General features: G+C 50.6%; 1 protein-coding gene across 12 annotated transcripts in view; it reads right to left on the reverse strand.

The window, feature by feature from the left end:
* The window catches only part of ATP9B (ATPase phospholipid transporting 9B), a 245,959-nt gene that overhangs the window by 127,123 nt on the left and 97,018 nt on the right, over positions 1 to 21,818 (reverse strand). For 6 of the 12 annotated variants that reach the window (XR_016213832.1, XM_051840449.3, XM_089304948.1 and 3 more), the window contains 3 exons: positions 18,788 to 18,868; positions 6,684 to 6,759; positions 937 to 1,013 (listed from right to left, as the gene is read on the reverse strand). Coding sequence is in view for 5 of the 12 variants with exons in the window: in XM_051840449.3 (XP_051696409.3) it covers positions 937 to 1,013; positions 6,684 to 6,759; positions 18,788 to 18,868 (234 nt within the window). In the remaining 7 variants the exon portion in view is untranslated. The remainder of the gene's footprint in view (positions 1 to 936; positions 1,014 to 6,683; positions 6,760 to 18,787; positions 18,869 to 21,818) is intronic. The other 6 variants (XM_089304946.1, XM_089304945.1, XM_089304950.1 and 3 more) reach the window with 4 other exon arrangements.

A 21,818-nucleotide genomic window follows, 5' to 3' on the forward strand; every position in this document is an offset into this window, starting at 1 on the left:
GTGCGGCAGCACCCTCCGCCGAGCCCACGCCTGCGGGAAGGCGGGCCAGAGGCCCAGGCAGGGGCTCACCCGCTGCAGATGCTTTCCCAACTGTGAAGATTAACTGTTTTCAAATGGTATTCAGCCTAACAAAGAATGGGTACATCTTGTCCTAGATGTAACTTCTTGAAGAATTAGTTCACTCCTGCTTTGTAGTAAAATTTCCAGCCAAAGGCAACCCTTACTATCAATCATTCACAGAGTCAGGGCGTGAATCCGCACGAGGATTTTTGTTCTGCTTAAATACACATAAATTATATTTCAAATAAAAATGAGGAAAATTAATGGTCAAGAGAAGCACACTGGCACATACTGAGCTTCATCATGTGAAATGTGCCATTGAACAGTGACTCTGGAGAACACCCAGTGGCTTTCTGCTGACTCAGGTTACAGACACACACACTGACTGCGTCAGTAACCATCGCAGGGGTATAAAAAAGCCATCTTTAAAACTAAAACTTGGTTTTTAATATGCTTCTTCTGAAATGGAAATAAATAAAGCTGGTTTAACATTATAACTAACATCCAATTAAATACTATAAAACACTAATAATGATTACTTTATTTTAAAAATGAACCATCAACATAAAAATAAAGAGTGCAAATTGTAAAATAAGTAGATTGAAGATAAGAAATCAGAGACCCACAATTAACTGTCAAATTATGTATCTAACAATGCAAATTTAAGACACATAAAACTCTGATTAGACAAGACAATTAGGAGAATGTTGCTGTATAAATACAGAGAATCCCCATCTTACATCACATTATGTTTGAAAGTCACTTTATTTTACGTTTGTGTTATGCCAGAGTGGGAGAGCTAGTCAGGGCTACATGGACTTTCTTTCAGGAAGGAAAAGCAGTTCATCGGAGCAGTCACCCCTTCATCTAGCCTACCTTATTTTTTGGATTGGATGTGTTCATTACACTTCGAGTCTCTTTTCCAGTATAAATGACAACACCTATTACAGTACCTGCAAAGATACGAAAGTGGTCCTTATAGAAATACTTTAAAAGTAAGCAAAGAGATAACACTTTCCAGTTAACTGTTTTATGGAAAATATTATACTATCTGATTTTACATAAATTTACCCAACAGTGTATTCAATTTAGCTACTTCAAGAAAATCTAATGATTTACTAAGCAAATACAAAACTACCAACACAGAACTTCACAACCTGTGCTAGTATCCTTTACGCTGAGAACACAGCAGTGACGGGGCACTCCTTGATGTCTCCTGAAACGGTGACCTCACCACTGACGGTGACTTAAGAGACCACGTTATCATGTGACCTTCACCCAAGGCAGCAGCAAGTGCATCAGTCATGTGCACAGGTGTCCACTTCCTCCGTGAGGACCCAGGTGTCCCTCGGGATCCTAAGGTTGCTGGCACTTCAGGATGTATGCAAGAAAACCAGTAATAAAGATACTAAAAAATACCTGATTTTGCATCTAAGAGTGTTAATCTCTTTCATGTGTGCCTGTGAAAGATGGGTTTTCTAGCCATACATGCTAACAAGGCAGACTATGAAGTGCAGAAAGTTCATAGAAAATCTGTATTCTGTAAAAACTGAGCATGTTCCAAAAAACATTACACCAAAATTAACTTATCTTTTAGTTCCATTTTTCATGAACTTTTTAAAAACTTGAGACAGCAAGAGAGAGGGAGTGTGTTAGGTGTGTGTGCGTGTGCGTGCGTGAAAAAGTGTTCTGTCTTCTAGTTCACTTTCCTAATGGCCACAATGGCTGGGATTGGGCCAGGAACTCAACCCAGGTGTGCCAGATGGGTGGAAGAAACCTAATCACTGGCTGCCTCCCAGGGCCACACTGGCAGTGAGCTGGAGCTGGGAGTCAGCACCAGGCACCAAACCTCACCACTCCATTACTGGACGTGGGCTTGCTACGTGGCATCTTCACCACCAGGCCAAGTGCCCACCCCACCGTGAGCTTTCTGAAGCGTGCCTGGTATCTCCCGGCTTCCTGTGGAGACCACCTGCACACACTGTGTATGTCACGTGACATACAGCTTCCTCTCTAGAAAGCTGAGGAAGATGGAAGCAGCTCAGGTGCTAGTGAAATCTAGAGGATCCATGTTTTTCTTCTCAACCCGCCCTGGCAGAGGCTGTGAGCTTTGGTTTACCACATTCTTGAGAGGTGTGGTCAGCCCACATTTGGCATATAAGCACATCGAAGTGCATGAACACTGCCTTTATGTATTATCATCCACAGACACTTGCTACATGGGATCACTACCCTTAGCATTCAAAACTAGTACAAAAAGCAGTCATACTATAAAGGTTTCAAAAAGCTCAGATTGTAAAATTCTTTTACATCCATGCAGCAAAATTTTAAATATGTACTGATCAACAGTTTCTTCCTATTTTTCCAAGGGAGTTTAACTTAGTCAAACACAAAACCACCATGAATGCTGAACCATCCCAGTAACATAACAAGGCGGACTGGAAAATAAATTCATGTTTTAATATCAGCAGAATGAACAAGTCTCAGAGAAGCCTTCACAGTGATGCATCAGGCTGCAGACCGTCGTCCTCAACGCTGAGGCAGACTGCAGTCAGCAGGGTCCAAGCTGCCATTTCCAGCACCCACACAGCCAGCAGGAGACGCAGCACACGGGAGGGGCACTGAGCAGAGCTCCTGAGGCCCAGGACGCGAAGGCTCCCACACACTCTCTCCCGCTGGCTCTTGCTGGCGGCGAGCACGGCAGGCACTGAGCGCACAGGCGCGCTCTTCCACAGCCCGCAAGGGCAGTGCAGGGACACCTGGGGCACTCTGCCCTCCCGGACAAAGACTACGTGCTTGTGGGCGAGCAGGGGCTGGAGGACTGCCCCACAGAGTAGCCAGGGCAGAAACAGGAGAGGAGCACCTGTTGATTCTGAGCCATAGGAGGGAACAAGACGTAACACCCTCTAGTGTGCACCAGTTCAGAAGGCAGCACAGGACAAACATGGGTGTTACTAAATATTTCCCAGCAAATGAAATACTTGAATGGGATAATTAGAAACTTTATCTATATTTTAAATATAAAACTAAGCTCCCCTCCCACTAGGTCCAACATGGGAAGCTTCCGTATCGGGAAAGACACAAATTCTGGAATATGTTTGTGTATTAAAACCACAAGCACAGACAGACAGATACCCTTTCACAGAATCCCCAAGGATGATGGGGACCTAATATTCCTAATTAAATAAGCACTTTAGTTCACTTTATACCAAGACAACATTGTGAGTTTTGTGAGCACTGGATCTGTACAGTCAGTCACTTCGCCTGACCCGCACGCGCATGTCACACTGGCTAAAAACCAAAAGCAATAGTCAGACGCTTCATGTCCACAACAGGGGGCCTGGACAGGATCTGATCTGCCCACAGCTCTGCTGATTCCAGCTCATGAACCTGAGGCCCGCACACTCTGAGCAGAGCAGTGGGATAGGTGCAGTGGGACACTCATGCCTTTGCCCAATTCAAAGTCAGCATTTGTCCATTTCTGCACTTCCAACTCCCTTTCGATCACAATTTTGCTCTTGTGAAAGACTAATCTGTTAGCTACTGTGACTTCCTACTACCAAATCCTATCAACACCTAACAAACAGTATGGCTGCATTTTAAGCAAACGATGATCCTAATGCAAAATAGCAAAAAAATGCAAATAAGGTCAAATTCAGAGGACAAAGGTATTCTCCGTTCTCTTTTATATAAATATTTCGGACTTAGAAAGCATAACAGAGCAAGGCAGACTAAGCTCACATAGTTCAAATGAGCCACACAGGGCAACACTTTCCAACCCTCTTTAATCAATGAGATGTCTCGTTTAATTGCAGATTATCAACCAGTTTCCACAAATTCAAAATAATTAAAATGATTCCTCCAAAATTATACACACACACAAAATACAAAACCTATAACATTTTACCAAAATCATTAATGTCTTTAAGCTATTAAATCAAAGAGACAATGAAATGCTGATTTAAAATTAACTAAAATAAATAAATACATAGTCTACATGTATATGCGACAGACGAGAAGCCAAACAAAATACTTAACAACTACAAGTTCTGCACCCAGAACCCACGAGACCACGGGACAGAAAGATGCTAGTGGCCCACGCATACCAGCCTGGGAACCGACACAACTCCCAGCTCAGCAAACCTCAGTGTATACGCCGCACCCACGTTGCCAGAGCACATCCTGGGCCCAGGAGTAAAACACACAGGCAGCACAGAGACAAGGCAGAGTACCACACGCTAACCACCAACCCAGTACCAGGCCTACAACAGTCTGATGAAGACGGAAAGTCAACAACTAGATGAGACCAGAGACACAGGGAGAGATGGGAGCCCTGCAGCCAGTCTGCACTGCACACGAGGGGCACACGAGGGGCACGGGGGGTCTGCGCCCAGCTCTGGGCCCACTAAGTGCTCATATCAAAGTCGTCACGAGGCGAACAGCAGGTCTGGAGTGAGCTCCTATCTGTTCCTCCTGCCCAGCCCCAGGGCCTCTCTGGGAGTCGAGGTGTTGGAGGAGACCCCCACCCAGGCTGACTGGGACGCTGCTCCAAGACTCTGTCCTGGACTCTAACTTTCTCAGCACTGCCTGTCTGCCCAGCCCCCGACTGCACTGCCCGTTCCTAAGCCCGGCGTGGCTGGCAGTGACCCCTCAGGTGACCACCAGACCGAATGCTTTCTGACCTCTGTCCAGAGGGGAGCTCCTCAGACGGAGCACCTGGACAAGGGCTTGCTCCCACTGCTGTATTGCCCAGGAGCAGGCTCAGCTCCGGGCTCTCCGCAGCGACCTGCGCTGAGCCAGGCACCGCAGGGGCTCTCCCCTTGCCTGAATGTCCCCTGGGTTTAGCTCAAGTCCTCACTCCGGAAGGAAGGCCCGAGTTCATGCTACCCGGGCAGCCAATCTGACTTCAGCTGAGGTCACTTTCAAACCACAAAAGAAAGATCTCAACTTATCCGCAGAGACGTCGGCAGCCTGTGCTGCCCCGGGACACCTCAGAGGTCTCTCAGGCCTCACAGGACACGACAGCCTGGAAGTGTGCTCGCTCGCAACAGTGTCTTCAAATCAAGACAGACACAACTGAAAAGGTCTGAAGACAGAGAACAGTCTGCATTGAAGACACCTGACATTTCACAGCCGCGCTGGCTACCCTCCAGAGCAGATGCCCTGAGGCACTCCCAGCGTGCATGGCAGCGCCCAGGCCCTCGCACCCCAGAAGTCCCGTGGCATTAAGACGGAGCAAGGGCCACCACACGGCACACGGCTGTTAGGAGGCCAGGAGCGGATCTGTGCATCGCCAACAGACACAAGCAGCAGCTTCCACAGAATGGAAGTCAGGACGTCCAGGAAGCCTTCGGCTCAGCTGCTTCTGTGTCCTTCGAGAGAAAGGCCACAGAATGAGTGCTACTGGGGACAGAGGCCAATATGCTCATGGGCTTCAAAGATCCCAGGAACAGAAAAAAAGTAGTTAAAACACAGCATCCTCCAGTATCTTAGTCACGGGTCATCAGTTAGAAACACTAAATATCAATAGTTAGAAACAAAACAGAACACAAGGCCGACAGAAAAACATCAGCTTTCTAATGGGAGATGAACCACGCACCCCAGAGTGCAGGCACCGCCGGGCTCTGCCATCGCCCACGGACACGAGCATCTGAGTGCATCCTTCATGGGGGCAGGGCTGGCCACTGCCCATCTCCCTGACCGGCTGTCGGGCTGGATGCTCCACGGCCTCCGGGGTGGGAAGAGAAGGGGGCCTGAGTCTGAGGCTTCCTGGGCACGATGAGCCCCCTCGAGGGTGTGAGTGGGAAGACTTTCCCCCAGAACCCTGAACCAAGGACCTGGCCTGCCCACCTCTGAGGACACAGAGCTGTCAACTAACTTCCAGCAGGCATCTTGCTCAGTATCAGACCAGGCTCAGCCAAATTCCGCTGACGGTCTATCCTACTGTCAGGCTGGCATTGGCCTACTTCTCCCAAAGCCCTTCCTAGTGTCATCACCAGCAGGGGATACCCACCAGGTGTCACTCCTGTCTCACCAGCGCCAACCAACTTCCACCAAGAACCCGTCCTAGTGTCATCAACAGCATCGAGTAATCTCCGATAAGGTGGTAACCACCAGAGAAATTTACCTCTGAATCTGCCAGTTTAAGAGACCTTCCTTTTGAACTGCTGGGTCACTCCAGCGTCTTCCAGTAACACTCCCCTAACCTTCAGGATGCCCATCCTTGCCCCGGCTGGACGTGACCTCTCAATCCTGCCGGCCTGCTCTTCCCCTGGTCACCCCAAACACACTGTCCTCTTTCAGTCCCTCCGGGGGTATGAACAGGGGAGAAAAGCCATCGTAGTTACCACCGGATTCCCCAGTGCTGCTGTGCCACATCTCATTAAGGTACACAGACAAGCCTGTCAAAGAATCAGCCAAATGCACCCGTGTCCATCGGAGGCTCCACCATCCCTGCCTGCTCCCAACGCCAGCAAGTGACCCGCAGCACAGCCTCTCTGCTGTCCCTCTCTGCTGAATGGCAGTCTGGTTTAACGAGGTCCTTAAGGAAGTGATTCAGGGCACTCTGAGAAACACCAAGTGTTGCGTACGTAGGAGAATCCACTCACGGGAGAAACTCTTACCTGAGGCTACGACAGTGCTTGCCCACAATGTATTTTCTATGCTGAGACTTTCATGAATAGGTGGGTCACAGTCTTCCTGTTCAGAGAAAAAAAAAACTTCAAATCAGCTATTTTTAAAATTATATACACTTAAGATACCTACAGTGTTAGAGACATGGCCACAAATTAGATCCAACTGAACAGCAATGAAAATGCAATGCAAAATCAGAGCTTAAGAGGGAAGGATGAAAAACACACTGCTGACGTCGGGCACAGCGGTGGAGCCGCCCCTTGTGATGGCAGCACCTCACGTGGGCACCAGTGTGCATCCTGGCTGCCTGCTACTGCGCCTGCGGAGGCAGCAGATGATGGCTCAGGCACCTGGGCCCCTGCCACCCATGTGAAAGACCATGATGGAGTTCTTGGCCTCTGCCTTCAGCTTGACCCCGCCCAAGCTGTGGCAACCATTTGGGAAGTGAACCAGCAGAAGGAAGATACCTTTCTCTCTGTGTCTCTCTCTCCCTGTCACTAGGTCTTTCAAATAAATAAATACATCTTTAAATTTTTTTAAAAAAGTAAAGATATTATAAGTATGAACATGTTCTTACTCAGCTGTTTCAGTATTTAACTTTAATGATTTTCAAATTTTCATAAAAGCACTCCTGGCAAAGTGGAAAACACCAGTACAGCTGAGGCTGAACCAGTGCCTCACACTGCATCCCAGGCATGGTGGACTCTCCTCCTGGCCCTTGGTTTAGGACACGCTGTGCTCTCGAAACAAAGGAACATGCTAGTGTAGTTAGCACTACAAAACACACACACACACATGCATTAAGTATGTCAAGAGAGATGTAATTCTTCTCAAATTCCTGTTACGAAATGTTATTTGGGGCTGGCATTGTGGCATAGCGAGTTAAGCTGCCACCTGTGATGCGGGCATCCCTTATGGGCACCAATTCAAGTCCTGGCTGCTCCACTTCTGGGCCAGCTTCCTGCTCATGTCCCTGGGAAAGCAGTGGAAGACGGCCCCAGTGTCTGCGTCCCTGTCACCCAGGTGGGAGACGCAGATGAAGCTCCTCACTCCTGGCTTCAGCCTGGCCCAGTCCCAGCTGTTGTGGCCACTTGGGGAGTGAACCAGCAGATGGAAGATCTCTCTCTTCTCTCTCCCTCTCTCTTGCTCTTTGTATCCCTAACTCCACCTTTCAAATAAAATAAATCAATCTTTTGTAAAAAGTATTGCTTTGAATACTATCCACTAAGCAAAATGCAAATACAAACTGCATGTTGCTCATTACATGCACAGACAAAACACACACACATTTTTAATGTTCAAATTCAGGTACAAAAATTGTCATGTAAAATCCGAGAATTTTTGATGTCTCTACTTTGGCTCTGGAAATCTTGGTAGAATGAAGATACCAGCTGGCGCCGCGGCTCACTAGGCTAATCCTCTGCCTTGTGGCGCCAGCACACCGGGTTCTAGTCCTGGTCGGGGCGCCGGATTCTGTCCCGGTTGCCCCTCTTCCAGGCCAGCTCTCTGCTGTGGCCAGGGAGTGCAGTGGAGGATGGCCCAAGTGCTTGGGCCCTGCACCCCATAGGAAACCAGGAGAAGCACCTGGCTCCTGCCATCGGATCAGCGCCGTGCGCCGGCCGCGGCGGCCACTGGAGAGTGAACCAACGGCAAAGGAAGACCTTTCTCTCTCTCTCTCTGTCCACTCTGCCTGTCAAAAAAAAGAGAAGATACCACAGATCATGACCTTGCATACAAAAGCACCACTAAAAAGAGGGACAGCAACGTGGCAAACAACTGCTCTGTCTGTGAGAAAGAGCTGTGTGTCATCACTAACCAGCAGTTCACTACCCAGGGTAACAGCTCTGTGTCATCACTAACCAGCAGTTCACTACCCAGGGTAACAGCTCTGTGTCATCACTAACCAGCAGTTCACTACCCAGGGTAAGAGCTGTGTGTCATCACTAACCAGCAGTTCACTACCCAGGGAAAGAGCTCTGTGTCATCACTAACCAGCAGTTCACTACCCAGGGTAACAGCTCTGTGTCATCACTAACCAGCAGTTCACTACCCAGGGTAACAGCTCTGTGTCATCACTAACCAGCAGTTCACTACCCAGGGTAACAGCTCTGTGTCATCACTAACCAGCAGTTCACTACCCAGGGTAAGAGCTGTGTGTCATCACTAACCAGCAGTCACTACCCAGGGTAAGAGCTGTGTGTCATCACTAACCAGCAGTTCACTACCCAGGGTAACAGCTCTGTGTCATCACTAACTGGTAGTTCACTACCCAGATGTATCCTAAGATAATAAAGAAATCAAATTTGGGAAGGAAAGGACAGAAGACCCTAAAAACGCATTTTCCACAGTAACCTGCGTGTCAGAAACAGCGGTTCATGTCCCTCACTCCTTACGCCATCTGCAAAAGATCTGAGTCCAGTGCAAGCTGCTAACTACTAGGAAGACACCTGCTGACACTGAGTCCTGACTCACCTTGAGGCACAGAATCTAAACCAATTCCAACAGCTTTCAACCTCTCTCTACTGCGACTGCCAAGAATTATGAAGGTCATGGTTTCCGAAAGGGGTGCGGTGCACAGCCGCCCTGTCTGCAGCAGTCACTCTACGGCCCAGGGACCGTACTCAGATCAGTCACTTAGCACTGCAGAGATCCTAACCCCTGTGCAAAGACAGCAGGACCAGCGGCCACGAGAAGCCCCGGGGACTCTGTTCAGATCACTCAGCCCTGCAGAGATCCCTACCTTGCCACAGCATCACCTGAGCTTCCCGGAACTGGTGGGCATGAAGACTGGGACGCCAGCTAGTGTTTGAGATGCGGGTGGAGTACTGCTGCTTTTACAAACAAAAACAAAAGAATCCTTTCAAGAACCTACACTAGATGTAATTTCACAATGCCCGGGTCCTATTACCTGGGAACAAGGGAGTTCATTCAACTCATCAAACACGTGTTCAGGACCTTGACTGACAGCCCACCCTACGCTAGAAACCGTGGTGATAAAGAGTTAAGACACAGGTTCCAGGTGGGAGCTCGGTGTGTACGGAAGCCAGCACAGCAGGGCACTGACGGTGCACGTCAAGGCAGGCAGAAGTGCAGGGAGCCCACAAGCAATTCAAACAAGTGTTCTGTACGAGGGAAGTGGACCGAGGCCAGAGAAGGTAGGAACGGTGTACACACAGCGTGATTAGCACAGCTCGCCCTCCGGCACGCTGAACCCAGGGTGCGAGCAGCGTCAGTGTCTGCAGATTCACAACACTTTCAACCAAATCGTCCCTTTGGAATCACTCTGTTCAGTTACATGTTACATACTTTCATGCATTTCAGTCGTTTTAGTTTTCTAAATCTATTGAAAATTAACAGCCTATCAATATGAAAAATTCTAAAGGAAATATACTTTTATGTGGAAAAAAAAAACTGAGGCTTACAGATCCCAACACAAATGTCTGTTTATGAGGAAAAACACTTGAATAGGAAATGCAAAAGAAAAATAGGGACCGGTGCTGTGGCATAGTGAATAAAACTGCCCTGTGACGCCAGCATCCCATATGGGTGCCAGTTTGAGTCCTGGCTGCTCCAGGACTCCGATCCAGCTTCCTGCTAATCAGCCTGGGAAAACAGCAGAAGAGGGCCAAATACTTGGGCCCCTGCACCCATGTAGGAGACCCAGAAGAGGCTCCTGGCTCCTGGCTCCAGCCTGGTTCAGCCCTGGCCGTTGCAGCCATCTGGAGAGTGACCCAGCAGATGGAGGAAATCTCTCTCTCTCTCGGTTGCTCTGCCTTTCAAATCATAATAATAATAGTGTTTATATTAGGATGACGGAGCTCTAACCACTTTATTTTTATATAATTTTATACTTAGGGTGATAACGTATCTACAAATTTCTAAGTCTGTCTGAATCCAATGAAGCTCAGACACAGCAGCTGCCTTTATAAACACACAAGCATCTGTGCGTACTCTTGAGAAAAAACTGCCTAATCCAGAAAAAGTAATCCAGAAAAAGCAGGCGTTCTCCTTGACTTCTGTGGTTCACAGGACAAAAACATCAGCTATTAGCAGAGAGAAACGAGCAGCTTCTGTGGCTTAGATGCCGGTGTGCTTGGATGGCAGGACCCAGTGGAAGCATCGAAGTCGGATGCTTTCACACAGATGGCCTTAGAGTCTAATTCTGACAACTGCTGGCCAGAAAACTCTACACAACCTCACTCCTGCTTCCCAGACACAGTGCTTCTGCCCCTTGGCCTGGTCAGTGTAGCACAGTGTGAAGCACCTGGGCACGACGCACAGGTGTTTGTGTGTTTGAAGACAGCTACCGTGCCAGAGCGTCAATGGATTCCAGATAGACCTAGAGAACTATGATGCATCCTATGTTGTCTGGAAGTTCCAGCCAACTGCATACACCAGGGGCCCAGATAGGCTAACCGCTGACTCGGGCATGTAAGGTGTGAGGTATGGAGCACGCGGAATTCTTGTCCACAACGTGCTCTGAGTTACTTGCGCTGTATCTCAGCAGTTTCTGTACTCTTCAACCCCTAAGATCATAAGCTATGTACTCAGGGGACTGACTTTACCTTCTAGTACCCAGCACAGAACAGGCATGCAGATTTGCCCAGTAAATCAAGAAATAAAGGAACAAGCTTGCAACTCTGCCTCCACCTACCACAGGCGCCCCGCTGAGTCGCAGTGCCCAGGGCAGAGGCCAGGCCCTTTCGAGAACTCTGCCTGAGGTTCAGGGTCTGCTGTTCTGGGGAGCCAGCCCGTGACCCGCGTGCCTCCTCTAGTTCTCTCTGTAGCCCTACCTGCGGCCGCCCGCTACCAGGTTACCACAGAGGCACACATGGTAGCATCTTACTAGTTCCACACCTTTCCTGTGGTTCCCCTTAAAAACTGATGAGCACGTCCATCCTTGATTCTAGGATTTCCCCCTTGTCGAGCCGCAAGCAACCTCCAACTGAAATCGAGGCATTAGCAATACAAGCACTGCGTACCACTCTAGAACTGCCCGAACAGATTCCCACAACTCAGCTTCAGAGATGCAAGCCGGTTCCCGTCGCCTTGCTGCGGCTGCTGAATCCTGGGAACGTGTTCGCGCCGCACACGGAGCTTGAAGAATGCACTGCACGCATGCTTTTCCTGCTCAGTTCTGCAGTGGCCACGGCAGAGTAACCACGCGACATTCTTCCAGTGTTGACAGCTACCCAGAAAGGTAGCCCTTTACCAACCCAGGGCGTACAGAATAGGAAGTCTCTAAATAACTTCCTCTTTGGGCTTCCTTCTCCCTTGAACAGAGAAAATCAGGATAAGTTGCTGTCTGTGATGCCAGCATCCCATAAAGGTGCCAGTTTGGGTCCCTGCTGCTCCACTTCTGATCCAGCCCCCTGCTAACGTCCCTGGGAAAGCAGTGGAAGATGGCCCAAGTGCTAGGGGCCCTGCACCCCCATGGGAGACCTGGAGGAAGCTCCTGGCTCCTGGCTTCAGCCTGGCCCAGCCCCAGCTGTGGTAGCTATCTGGGGATTGAACCAACAGGTGGACAATCAATCAATTTCTCTCTCTCTCTCTGCCTTTCAAATAAATTAAAAAGAAAGAAAAGATAAAATCTGCTTTGTAGGGAGAACACAAAATGTCACAACTTCAAGTTGTTTTCTTGAAAGTGTATACTTTTATAAATAAAGTTTAATAAATAAGAGTTGTACTTTAAGAGAATTTTGATTGGAAACTCATGAACAATGAGGCGTGTCCTACGATTTGCAAAAGCAATCACAGCAGAAAACACACAACAGCGAGTGGGATGTGATGAAGACTACCAACACCACCAAGTGTCAAACCTGCTACAGCCTCAGACTCCAGACGCCCAGAGAGCACCGGCTGAGGTCTTCAACAGTGAGTTTAACAAGAATAGGAATCTTCACAACGCTGAACCATGAGACAGTCAGTACCTGGGATTGCCCCGACCTCAGGAGGCAAACAAGAGCAGACATCACCCCTGGTGCGTGTGTCTGTACTGGATTCTGCACACTGCCATAGGAACTTTGAATTCATTTCCTGAGTTTTATTTAGTATTTAAGCTGACATGAAAAGATATACTTTCTCTTTTCCCTATTATAACATAAAAACGGAAAATAAAGATACCATTTTGGGGGCTGGTGCTACAGCGTAGGAGGTAAAGCTGCTGCCTGCAGTGCTGGCATCCCATATGGTGTCTGTTCGAGTCCTGGCTGCGGCACTTCTGATTTGGCTCCCTGCTAATGCACCTGGGAAAGCAGAAGACGGCCCAAGTCCTTAGGCCCCTGAACCCATATCGGAGACCCAGATGAAGCTTCTGGCTCTTGGCTGCAGATTGGACCATCTCTAGCCATTGCAGTTATTTGGGGACTGAACCAGCAAATGGAAGGTTCTCTCTCTGTAACTCTACCTTTCAAATAAACAAATAAATCTTAAAAAATAAAGATACCATTTTATAAGAAAGTTGTTGATAAATTTTAATAACTGAGTTCCATTTCCTAGTTATGAAACTAACTATTTAACATGTCTTTTTCTCCCTTTTTCATAAATGCACAAAGATGAAGATTTTGCATCTTAAATAATCCAGACCTACAGACTGACTTATTTAAGAAAACAAAAACAAAACTGTAACAAGCCATCAAATGAAGGCAACAAAAGGCTATTCATTTGAATTTCAGTCATTAAGAACTTGCAGTAACTCCTAGTGTTATTAAACTAAGAGCCCGAAGCAAGTCTCTCTCCCCGTTCCAGTTACCAAATCCCCACCACCAGGCAGGCCTAGTGTCTGCACCCCGCAGGTCAGGTCAGTGCAGGAGCCGCTGCTGCTCCCAGGGTTGCATCGGGAGCAGGGGGCACCACGCCTCCCCGAGATTCCTTCTACACTGGGGCCTGGGAGGTCACTGCGCACCCTCCCCCGCATCTCGCTTCTGATGCAGAGGCTCCCCTCTGTGGAAACAGCGCAGCCATGCCCTAGGTTAAGGCGCCACCTTCTCCCTCTGTGGCAAGATTCGGGCCTGCGTGGCCACCATATGAGGGAACCCTTGCTTCAGCCTGAAGCAGCCAGTGCCTAGCACTCAAAAGTAGAAGCCTGCTCATCCTCAGGGGATGCTCACACACTCTAAAGCACGGGAAAAGGAAAAATCAGACACGCAGGTAGGCGCAAAAGTAAAACTACAAGATGAGCTTGGGTTTCTGGCTTTTTTGAGCTGGGAAAAGACAAATGAAAGGACCAGCCACGGAAGGCTGCCCACTGTGTGTGGGTGGTACCCTACCCTGGGAGGGGCTGCGAGAGCTCCTCACAGACCTCAACCCACCCTGGGCCGGTGCCAGTCCCACTCACAGCCAGTTACGCCTGCACACCTCGCCCAAGCCTCACAGCGGGCCCACATATGAAAAAGGGAAGCACAAGCAATACGGGGCACTGGGTGACCCCTGACGAGCAAGGTCGAGGGGAGGCGGCACTGCACCTGACTCCCCTGAAGAGCAAGGCTGAGGAGGAGGCTGCACTGCACCAGGGCCACCCACCCAACGGACCGTGAGGCTGTCATTCAAATCCCGAGTGAAGGCGGCTGCGCGTGCGGTGCTCCCGCCTGCTGGTGCCACTGAACACAAGCGCTGCAGCTAAGTCCAGGATCAAGGGGCAAACCCAGTTGAGGGTCCAAACATGGCAGAAAGCGTCACAGGGTGGGAACTCAGGAGAGGGGAGAAGCGGTGAGGACCAAAGTCACCGTTATCAGGAACCCACTCTCACAAGGACAGACCCCTGCCGGTCCGTGTGCCACCTCCCAACACTGCAGCCTCAGGATCAAGTTCCCACACACGGACCCCAGGGGACACAGTCACACCCCAGCACCAAGGGAACTACATGTGGCCAGGGCCCAGCAGTTCCCACGCCCACTGAGGAACACAGCAGGGCTCGCCAGAGCACCCTCCACTCAGAGGAGATGCGGAGTGCACACAGTCTGGGGCTCCCACAGAGACTGAGCAGTCCTCCTCCTCGCGAGGATGATCAGGTCAGAAAGCTGGCCGAGACCCAGGCGACTGTGCCCACTGTGCAAAATCACAATGCACACACCCAGCCCTCGTACCTATACCACCCAAGCCAGAAACGTTCAGAAAAACACATTCCAGGAAGCTCCAGAAAGCCAAACTGGCGTTTACCTGTGCTGCCCCTGCCCTCTGACTCCACCCCCAGGGTTCCTGCTGCAGCCCCTGCCCTCTGACTCCACCCCCAGGGCTCCTGCTGCAGTACCACTGCCACAGCACCGTCACCTCCTGTCTCCTTCAAAGGCTATGGTTACGGCGGTACTGAACCTATGCAGTTTATTTTCTTGACGTTATTCCCTAAACAACAGACTATTTGTCCAGAATTTACTTTGTTAGCCATTACACGCAATCCAGAGACGAACGATCCCAACATGCAGGCATAAGCAAACAGGACGCCGTCTCACAGGGCCTGGAGCGTGTGCAGACTCTGATGTCTCCAGGCCCCACACGCACCAAGGGGCGGCTGCACAGTAAGGGGCTCCCCTCCCTCCCCTGCCAAGACAAGCACAGGGATGGCAACGGCTTCGCAGGTTTATCTCGGCACTTCTGCAACTTTCCAGGAAATGGCATGGTTACCATCACCTTCAAGAAAGCCTCACAGAAGTCCACTTGTTCGTGGAGTTGAGGTGGTCACAGGGGTGCGTATGTGAGAGAATACCGGGCCATCACACGCTGAGGGACCACCACTGGGGACACAATGCCAAAGGCCGTGGGGAGGATGCCTTGGAAGACTCAGCCCTGGCCCTAGAAAGCCAGCGGCACAGCTGACACCCTTCCAAAACCCACCAACCGAGGGGCCGGCACTGTGGCATGTGGGTGGAGCCACCACCTGCAGGGACAGCACCCACTATGGGTGCTCTAGCTCTGACCCAGCTCCCTACCCATGGCCTGGGAAAGCAGAGGATGGCACACGTGTGGGCCCTGCACCCACATGGGAGACCCAGAAGCTCTTGGCTCTGGCCTGGCCCAGACCAGCTACTGCGGCCATGTGGGGAGTGAACCAGAGATGGAAGATCTCAATCTCTCTCTCTCCTTCTCTCCATACTCTCTCAGATAAATAAATATTTAGGAAAAAAAAAAAAAAGGGCCGGCGCCACGGCTCACTAGGCTAATCCTCTGCCTTGCAGCGCTGGCACACTGGGTTCTAGTCCCGGTCGGGGCGCCGGATTCTGTCCCAGTTGCCCCTCTTCCAGGCCAGCTCTCTGCTGTGGCCAGGGAGTGCAGTGGAGGATGGCCCAAGTGCTTGGGCCCTGCACACCATGGGAGACCAGGAGAAGCACCTGACTCCTGCCATCGGATCAGCGCGGTGCGCCGGCCGTAGCAGCCATTGGAGGGTGAACCAACGGCAAAGGAAGACCTTTCTCTCTGTCTCTCTCTCTCACTGTCCACTCTGCCTGTCAAAAAATAAAATTAAAAAGAAAAAAAAAATGGACCTTCAGCAACCACTCCAGACACAGTATGAAAACGGCTTTAGAGACAACATGGCTCAAATATCTTTATGAGATAATAAGTAGCTTCAGTAATAAATAAATGCAGTTTCAGTAAAGTTAAAAAAAGAGAGCAAAGAAAGGCAGAACAGAGTAGAAGAGAGTGGAAGCAGGAAAAGCAGACAGAAGCTCTAGGAACAGAGGCCTGTTGCAGCAGGGAGAGCCGCAGCGCCAGTGAGCACCCCCATGCTCTCCTGCGTACGAGCAGGCGGACTCAACCGTGCAGCCTTTGCTTTCCTGGTTGTGCTGCATCGCTGTCCAGAGTGCGGTGCTGCTTGCACATGGAATCCGTGGCTTTCTGAGTACACAGCGCACAATCCATGTTTTCTGGTGTCCCATTCACACCGAGAAACGAACGTCAACAGAAGTTGAAAGAAAAAAGCAATTTCCTGACTGCGGCTCAGATCCACCCGCACCTTCCTCAGCAGATCGGCAGATCCACCCGCACCTTCCTCAGCTTGTCTGCCTACCTGACCACTTCCAACCAACAGATTTTCAAGTCTCCTTCTAACGGCTCTCATTTCCACAGCATCTCTGTCTCATTCCAAATTCCACCGAGATTCTGTTCTGTTAAATACCAAGGCTGTAACTCGTGTTTTCTCTCTGCTTTTTCTTGTGGTATCTCTGCCTTTCTTTAATTTAGCTTTCTGAGAGAATTAGTTTTAGATACAATGGAGACTACGTGAAAACATTTCTTAAACGCAGAAACAACTGCGTGTGCTGCCGCTCTCACTGCACACGCTGATCAGCTTGAACTGAGGGCTGGAAAGTTCACTTTGGGGCTTGCGTTGTGGCAGTCAGTTAAGTCGCCACCTACAATGCCGACATCCCATATGGGGGCTGGTTCGTGTCCCGGCTGCTCTACTTGCAATCCAGCTCCCTAATGGCCTGGGAAGGCAGTGGAAGATGGCCCAAGTGCTTAGACCCCTGTGCCCAAGTGGAGACTCAGTAGAAGCTCCTGGCTCCAGCCTGGTCCAGGCCTGGTCACTGGGGCCCTTGGGGAGTGAACCAGCTGATGGAAGACCTCTCTCTGACTCTACCTTTCAAATAAATAAAATAAATCTCTTTTTTAAAAAGTTCATTTTGGTTCCTAGTAAGGTCTGTACATGTTACTGCCAGCACTGGGGTCTCCTGGCCTGCCCCCACCTTCTTTCCGCTCCCACCACTGAACTCATCAGATGTGGACCAAGGCTCTGACTACCCTGAACCAAGCCAACAGCCGGTGAGGTGCTTCTGTTGCTTCTTGGACATTCAGGCACTGCCTTCGATGCAGTCTCCTACCTCTGCCAACTCTCAGACTAGATGACCACTTGCAGTGCTGGCCAGGAAACCTCCCTGGAAGTCCCATCTTGTCTGCTGGCCAAGCACAGCCGCCCTGAACTGTGTGTGTTGAAAACCATTCTCTGTTGACCTGCAGAAGCAGCTTCCGTGGAGGCTGAGGGTTTCTTCCCTTGCAGCGCCCGAGAACATGGCCTTGTTCTCTTCTTGCTGCTTGTGCTGAGTGTGAGCGTCTGCTGCCAACTGACTTCCTCCCAACAGCGAGGGGGTCAGCCCTCAAGTGCCAGTTTGAGTCTCAGATGCCTCGCCTCTGATGTGCTTCCTGCTGATGTTGTCTACAAAGACAGTGGATAATGGCCCAAGTACATGGGTGCCTGCCACCCATGGAAGACCAAGATGGAGCTCCTGGCTCCTGGCTTTGATGTGGCCCAACCTCAGCTATTTACAGCATTTGGGGAGTGAACCACCAGAGGGAAGATCCGTTTCTCCCTATCGTTCTGCCTTTCAGATAAATACAGCTTTAAAAAGAAAGATTCCGGGGCCAATGCTGTAGCGCACCAGGTTAAGCCGTGGCCTGTAATGCCAGCATCCCATATGGGTGTCAGTTCCAGTCCCAGCTGCTCTACTTCAGATCCAGCTCTCTGCTTATGTCCCTGGAAAAGCAGTGGAAGACGGCCTGAGTACTTGGGTCCTTGCACCCACGAGGGAGATATGGATGAAGCTCCTAGCTCCTGGCTTCGGTTGGCCCAGCCCCAGCTCCAGGTGTCACGTGCATTTGGGGAGTGAAGCAGTAGATGGAAGATGGTTCTCTCTGTTTCCCTCTCATTATACTTTTCAAATGAAATAAATAAATCTCTTAAAATTAAAAAAAATTAAGCAGCTTCTGACTGCATCACTCTTACTGTCTCCAGAGCAGGCGGGGAGACAGGCATTGGGCCCGAAGGGCCTTCTGTGATGCCTGCACCCCATTTGGGGTGCCTGGGTTCAAGCCCTGGCTCTGAACCAGCTTCCTGCGAGTGTGCACCCTGGAGAGCAGTAGGTGGTGATGGTACTTGGATCCCTGATGCCCACAAGGGAGAACTGAGTGAGCTCCTGGCTCGGCCCTGGCCCAGCCCTGGTGGTTGCAGGTATTTAAGGAGTGAATCGGCAGATGGGGTATCACTTTTTCTCTTTTCTGTTCTCTACCTTGTGAGTAAAATAAAAATAAATTAATAAAAAAAAGGTTCAGTAATTTCAACTTATACATACAGCAAATGTGTTTGCAGCGCACAACAGCTGTGACTTACCCTGGTAAAAGTCCCTTCAAAGCTGTGAATGTCCAGTTGTGGCTTCTGGGCATAAACGTAAGCACTGATAGAAAAAAGGTCCTGCAATACAGAACGCTGGAGTTAATCACAACGTCACCACACATTACACTTCCAGTTGCAAATTAATGTTAATTAATATTTCTCGGCTGGCGCCGCAGCTCACTAGGCTAATCCTCCGCCTGTGGCGCTGGCACCCCAGGTTCTAGTCCCAGTTGGGGCGCTGGATTCTGTCCCGGTTGCTCCTCTTCCAGTCCAGCTCTCTGCTGTGGCCCAGGAGTGCAGTGGAGGATGACCCAGGTCCTTGGGCCCTGCACCCCATGGGAGACCAGGAGAAGCACCTGGCTCCTGGCTTCGGATCAGCACGGTGCGCCAGCTGCAGCGCGCCGGCTGCAGTGGCCATTGGGGGTGAACCAACGGAAAAAGGAAGACCTTTCTCTCTGTGTCTCTCTCTCACTATCCACTTGACTGTCAAAAAAAAATATTTCTCATACCCATATAACATTTACCAAAAGTGACCCCTGATTTTCTTAGATTTTGTGTGCCAACACTCTGACTTAGGCCAGAAGATAACTAAAGAAAGCGTTTTTTAGTTCAGCAGAGTGTGGCGCCTTCTCCTGGTTCTGGCAGCGCCTTGCACCAACCACTGGGGAGGTGCTCTGCAAGCGCCCGTTACCGGGCTTCCACGTGGTTCTCACTCTGGAGGTGCAACCAAGACAGACGAGGCTGGAGTCATGTGCACACCAAGTGCTCAGTGACCTGATTCAGGGGGGGTCTTGTCTGCCAGAGGCCGTCTCAGTCTTGGCTTGTGGTGGCCACGCTGAGAGCAGACAGATTCCCACGCATGGCTCAGAGAGCAGGGTGGCTGTAGTGTCAGACCCCTGAGCAGCCAGGAACCAGAACATACCACAGACACAGGGCTTTTCTCTGCGGGGCCAGGCACCTGAAACTGAGCTGTTGTCAGTCACAGAGCCCAGGGTCCTAACTGCGGCCCTGGCCAAAGCAGCCAGCTGAGAAGGCACATGGCAGGGATGGGAGCCCCACATGTCCCAGGGGAGTCTCAGTGCTGGGAACGGGGTGCATGGCCACCCAGAGCAGCTGCAGTTGGCAGCAGCAGTGGCCAAACTTCCACCTTCACTTCCCAGAGAGGCAGCCTGAGGGCTGGGTGCTAGGACCCAGAAAGCAGAGGGCCTTTCCCAGGAAAAACCATTAGGACGAAAGGGGTGGAGATTATATAGGCATTTTGAAAATGTTTGAACATTCAGAATTTCTTCTTGAATGATTCTTAAACATGATGTGTCAGTGCTGGTTAAGGTGTATAAAAAATGTTTTCCTTTAAAAAAGAAAAAAGAAATTTTGTACTTCCTGCATACAGAATCCTTTCAGATGAAAGAAACATCTGGGGAAAGAAGGGGTGTGAAGGCACATGGCTGCCAAGCAGAGCAGCAGATTCTGTCACACAGAGAAGAAACGGACCCGACACTTGGTCACAGACGCGGGGCATGTGGGGTTAAGCTACAGTGTGGGATCCCACGTTCCGTCCTGGGGGCCTGGGTGGAGCTCTACCTCTGCTTCCGATTCAGCTCCCTGTTCCTGGGCCTGCGCTACCCATGGGAGAGACCTGGACAGAGTCCCTGGCTCCTGGCTTCAGCCCAACCAAGCCCAAGCCCTGGCTGCTGGGGGCACCTGAGCAGTGAGTGACTCAGTATACAGGAGACTTATCTATCCACGTCACTTTACCTTTCCAATAATTTTTTTTTTAAAACATTTTGGGGCCAGCACTGTGGCGCAGTGGGTTAACGCCCTGGCATCCCATATGGGTACTGGTTCTAGTCCCGGCTGCTCTTCTTCCAATCCAGCTCTCTGCTATGGCCTGGGAAAGCAGTAGAAGATGGCCCAAGTCCTTGGGCCCCTGCACCCGTGTGGGAGACCCGGAAGAAGCTCCTGGCTTCGGATTGGCGCAGTTCCGGCCGTTGTGGCCATCTGGGGAGTGAGCCAGCGGATGGAAGACCTCTCTCTCTGCCTCTCCTCTCTGTGTAACTCTGACTTTCAAAAAATAAATAAATCTTTAAAAAAAAATTTTGATACAGGGCAGTTTGAAGAAGGGAGCCTAAATGACTTTTGTCCCTCAGAACTGTTCTAGAAGCTCCCCTTGCTGCCACTGTGCGCACATCCACTCAGACGGGCAGCGGGCTCTCTGTGCTCGCACGCCACAGCACCAGTCTCAGTGAACTGCTGGTGCACGGGCCCTGCTCCACCTGCCAGTCGGGTGCTCCTGAGACCAGCACTACAGGGCAGGCTCGCTCGGTGCCGTGAGGTCCCACAAGCAACAATACCACTCACAACTGGGCTGCAGACACACAGGCCAGCGTGACAGGCCACGCAGAGACAACTTCCCGCCGCAGGTCCAGGGCCCTGGCCTTCAGAAGGGCCTGCACAAGGTGGCCCTTGAGGAGGAGGCTCGGTAATGGGGGTTCAGGAAGGGCTCCCAGCCTTCTGAGAGGAGGCAGGCTCACTGTGCTACAGCCGTGCACAGCAATGTGGTTCATCCTCAAAGCTGCTTTCCTCCTGGGATCCTGAAATCTTGGTTGGTGCTTTTGTGACCAGCCCCCAGCAACGCTCCCAAGGGATAAAGCTCTAAGTAGTTCCCCCAGCAGAAGGAGAAAATGTCACCCACTGGTCTTGACCTGGCGCCTCTGTGACTCCACTGGAGAGCAGCCCTGGACACTGGCGCTGGCTTCCTCTGGACTCCACACCCAGCCCTTCTGCTGTGACACATCACAGCCCAGAGGAGGGACTCTGAGACCTGCACGTCCTAGGACAAGTCCTCACATCTGGACCACAGCCACAGCGGCTTGCCACCTGCAGGGTCACGGCTCCCTTTCTGTGGGGAAGCATGTGGGAATGTGCCAGTGTGACTGCCGCGCTTCAGGTGGAAACCCACAGATCCCAGACATGAAGAAGCAGAGGTCAGAGGTTAGGGTGGCCTCAGGAGCAGGAACGCGAGAATGGA

The sequence above is a fragment of the Oryctolagus cuniculus genome, chromosome 10 (assembly GCF_051225735.1).
Source record: "Oryctolagus cuniculus isolate XC-2025 breed Fujian yellow rabbit chromosome 10, ASM5122573v1, whole genome shotgun sequence".
Classification (NCBI taxonomy): Eukaryota; Metazoa; Chordata; class Mammalia; order Lagomorpha; family Leporidae; genus Oryctolagus; species Oryctolagus cuniculus.